The sequence below is a fragment of the Opisthorchis viverrini genome (assembly GCF_000715545.1).
Source record: "Opisthorchis viverrini unplaced genomic scaffold opera_v5_351, whole genome shotgun sequence".
NCBI lineage: Eukaryota > Metazoa > Platyhelminthes > Trematoda > Opisthorchiida > Opisthorchiidae > Opisthorchis > Opisthorchis viverrini.
Window position 1 is genome coordinate 347708 of NW_008752003.1, and position 3817 is coordinate 351524.

A 3817-nucleotide genomic window follows, 5' to 3' on the forward strand; every position below is an offset into this window, starting at 1 on the left:
GTCACATGTTTATGTAGCTTTAAACATTGGTTTCTAACTTAAACACAATACTTTCGGGAAACCGTTTGAAGTTCTTCGTTGCTGCATTCTGATCGGTTTTGCGAGCAAGCAGGCATGAGTGGGTGTCTGACGACATTTCAGGCTTTTGAAAACTGAAACTTTCCGCAACAAAATTCAATATGAAATGTCACCAATGAAATCGACAAAAATGTCCGAAGGAGATCATTCAACATTAAAAAATGTTTTGATACTGTTGCTAATTGCTTGAAGAGTGCGCATTTCGACAACACCTTAATAGATGTCGCCTTCCAAAAGTAGATATACACGCCGTAAAGACGGTTGCTTACGGGATATTCAAACGAAGCAATCTCGTGTCAGCGAAAAATCATGTGATCCATATTTTATGCAGTGGGTTGGACGTTTTAAACAATGCCTCATCTGCTATAAAGGTGATAACCTTAGACCAAGCAGCATCACCCTGTTTTCAGAGTAACGGAAACAACCTGTCCGCCCGTCTAGGGACCGTACTTCTCCAGGAGAAGTCCAAGTTACTATGGAGAGGTTCCAGGTAGTTCAAAAGAAGGTTCGCAAACTCAAGTTTATGTAATTGTTACATTGTTCAAGAAATGAACGATCATATTGGGGTTATCGAAAGGGTTTAGATCTTTCTCCATGCATGCATGCAAAATAAATGAAATGCTCCTCTACATCACATCTCAGTAGGAGAACCACGGAATATAATTGAGCAATCTTTTTGCTTACATACTCAANTTCCCCACCAGTTGTATAAGGTGAACATAACGATATCATCGTACTGGAATCCAAAATAAAATTGAATCGAAAAAAAGTCTCCCAAATAACTGACACATTCGCGTGGTCCATATATCAAATTGTGCAAACAAATGCAGGACACGTGTGGGGCATATGGATAAGCTTACCCGTATGAAATGTCAATTATCGAATGTTCATTCCTGCAACCTAATCGTTGCATTTTAGAGACATCTTGGCACATGAGAGTCAGGAATTTGCACACTACTAAATTTGGCGAAGCTATGCGATTCAGATTCGGTTCACCGGCACATTCGAACTGGAACAAACACAGAGATTTGATTTAACAAGTTAACCAGGCTTTTGGAAAACCCGGGAAGCCACCGAAGGCATCCCTGCAGAACGGGCGACAGTCATTTTTTTATTTCGGCACAAATTTACTTTTATAGGTCTTTGGTAGAGTTGCACAGCCGCATGTGAAAAACACTAACCCATATCTGGCCGTAAAAGTGGTTGCCAGAAAACGAAAGCTCGTAATTCTTTGGGAACGAAAAACAAGAGCGCGCTTTCAAAATTCGATCGTTTTAAGTGGTTTAGAAAATCTTATACGAAAGATATGCCTGTGACTTTCAAAAATCTAAACACAAATCCTCATAATCAGGATTTGGGTTCTTCAGGTACCTGTATGCTCTCGCGGCCTTAACGTTCGTGTCGAGGAATATGTTTGCTAGCTAGTATAGGATTTCATCTGTTCTCAGCAACTTGAAATGTTTCAACTTTCAAGATAATGTGCACTGGCCGCAGAAGCATTTGGGATATTTTCTCAATCATATGCATCAAGCGTGGTTTGGCGTTTTTAGATCGTCAGCAAACTGTGTAAATCTAATGAGAATCCCGCTGCCACGTTGAACAGTAGCTTTCAAACGTACATCCACCGGAGACATGGACTGGAACAAAGCATTATATGCCACCTGGAATCACGCAAACGCTTGATTTCATGATCAAATAATTGTGGAGTAGTAGAAATAAAAGTGACTATTGTTCAGAACCACGCTGCAAAATGCAGGAACTTATTAAACGGATGCTTCTGTATTCATCCTTGGGAACACTCGGAAGCACAAAATTTATCACAATTCGCTAAAATATTTTGACTTACACTGTCGGAAGCAATCCGTACGTTAAATGACTCCTCATGAACTTCAGAAGCTTTGAACATTTTTTAAACTTTTTAATCTTTTTTCCGAAGCCGAACCATAACTTTCCGTAATAATTGTAGCCAGTGAATCCACCGAGAGTATCGTAATCGCCATCTACAATTGATTGTCAAAGAATAAGCGCACCCTGTTCAATAGCTTACCCGGTGTTGTTAAGGTCAAATGAAACTAGAAAAAACTAAACAAGTTCACTGCCCAAAGAAATGCGGATCCACCGCATCTGGCACACTGGCCATGTCCGTTCCGTATTTGAGTTCACGGGCGCTGGTTTTTAGTTTTTAGGGGAAGAAATCAGAATAGCCAGGTTTAATGAATTTAACGTTCAAATGAAAGTACGCCATCAAGCCTTAGTAAATTTTTTCATACGTTTAGGCTTTCCGACAAGGGTTAGCGGCTCACAAATCAGAAAATATTTTTTTCATGGGGTACACGAAATAGCACCAAACCGAATTGACTGCATGTTGTTTAGTCAGAAGAGAATGTCGTGTCGAAGAATAAGTGAATATAATTCAAGGACAGGGCGCTTATCTTATACCTACTTGCAGCGCCCCGATAGAGAGGCGCATACAAGTCTTATGATGCAACGTATCACACAGAATTAGCGCTCGTGAAAATTTAACACAAACATTCATTTCCAATATCACCGCACATTGGTGGTGATATCTTGATCTACCTACTTCTGGTCACTAACTTAGTATATATAGCATGTGAGCGATAGAGATGTAAAGGGAACGTTTCATTGGGACAGAGAACATTCACGCAACTGTTTCAAAACTGTCCTAACAGAAAGGTGGTCGCTCTGAGTTACCGCAAGTCATTGCAATTGAAGCATATTGTACTGTCTAATTTACTGATAGCACACGAACCATATGATAAAATAACATCACCCAATAGATTGTGCTTCACTTCAACCCAAAAATTCACACCATTTCCAAAAACAACAACTCACCTGTGGTGAACTTCATTTTCAAACTTATCGTTTGTCCCTTTTCCAACGTGCAAGGTTCTGCTGAACATTCGCTAATAGTGAGCTCTTTGAGTGATCCGTATTGCGCTAAATTAAACAGAAATTCAGTGCTTGGTTCAAATTCAATCACCTCACATTACCTAATAAGTATGTTTGTATTGGCAAGATAATTGGCAATTTCAATAAAGATTGTGAGTGAGCCCAAACGTTGCCGAAAAGCCGGGGCGTCCTCTACAAGGATTGTGTACTTCTCACGTTCAATCCTCACAGCAGTACTTCTCCCAAAGTGCCTGTGACGGAAGGTCAAAAACCCTAACTTCCCGGCAAGTAGTCTGAACATGCACTACTAAAAAGGATTCTGGACAATTTCGGTGCGTTCCACTGTGTTTCGCTATACATACACGAAAGACAATCCTACGACATTCTAGTCAAATATAACTTTCTCAGAATCAATGAAATTGGGTGTGTTATCAAGGTACACTCATATTTCGAATGACGAGAACCGACGTGTCCCCTAAGATTTCAGGTGAATTTTAGTACTCCCATGCCCCAGGGTTTTTACGCACAGCGACTGGTTAGAAAGCAGCAGAAGGGAAATATGTTAATTTGAAGATTTTGAGCAGACACTAGAACGTTTCCTCGAATGTTGGCATAGGCAATCAGCTGACGATTACGGTAACCTCACCAACATCATGCCTGTGGTATAAAACTTGTTAAACTACGAATTGTAAAGTGTGGGATTTAATCAAATCCTGCTAATGGGTGATCAGACTGATATGGATCTTCACAATCCCGCACTGACGAGTCGTCTCGATTGGGGAGAAAAGGATTGCAGTCCAATTGGCAAAATTGGCAAACGAAACAACGA

At 40.4% G+C, this 3817-nt stretch overlaps 1 protein-coding gene across 1 annotated transcript in view; it reads right to left on the reverse strand.

Annotated features, from left to right (window-relative positions):
• T265_15087 (hypothetical protein) overlaps nucleotides 1-2947 on the reverse strand; it is a gene marked incomplete at both ends in the record, with an annotated part of 5616 nt that extends 2669 nt beyond the window's left edge. The window contains 2 exons of the mRNA XM_009176522.1: nucleotides 1925-2078; nucleotides 2932-2947. Of these exons, the coding sequence (XP_009174786.1) occupies nucleotides 1925-2078; nucleotides 2932-2947 (170 nt within the window). The remainder of the gene's footprint in view (nucleotides 1-1924; nucleotides 2079-2931) is intronic.
• Nucleotides 2948-3817: the final 870 nt, after the last annotated feature.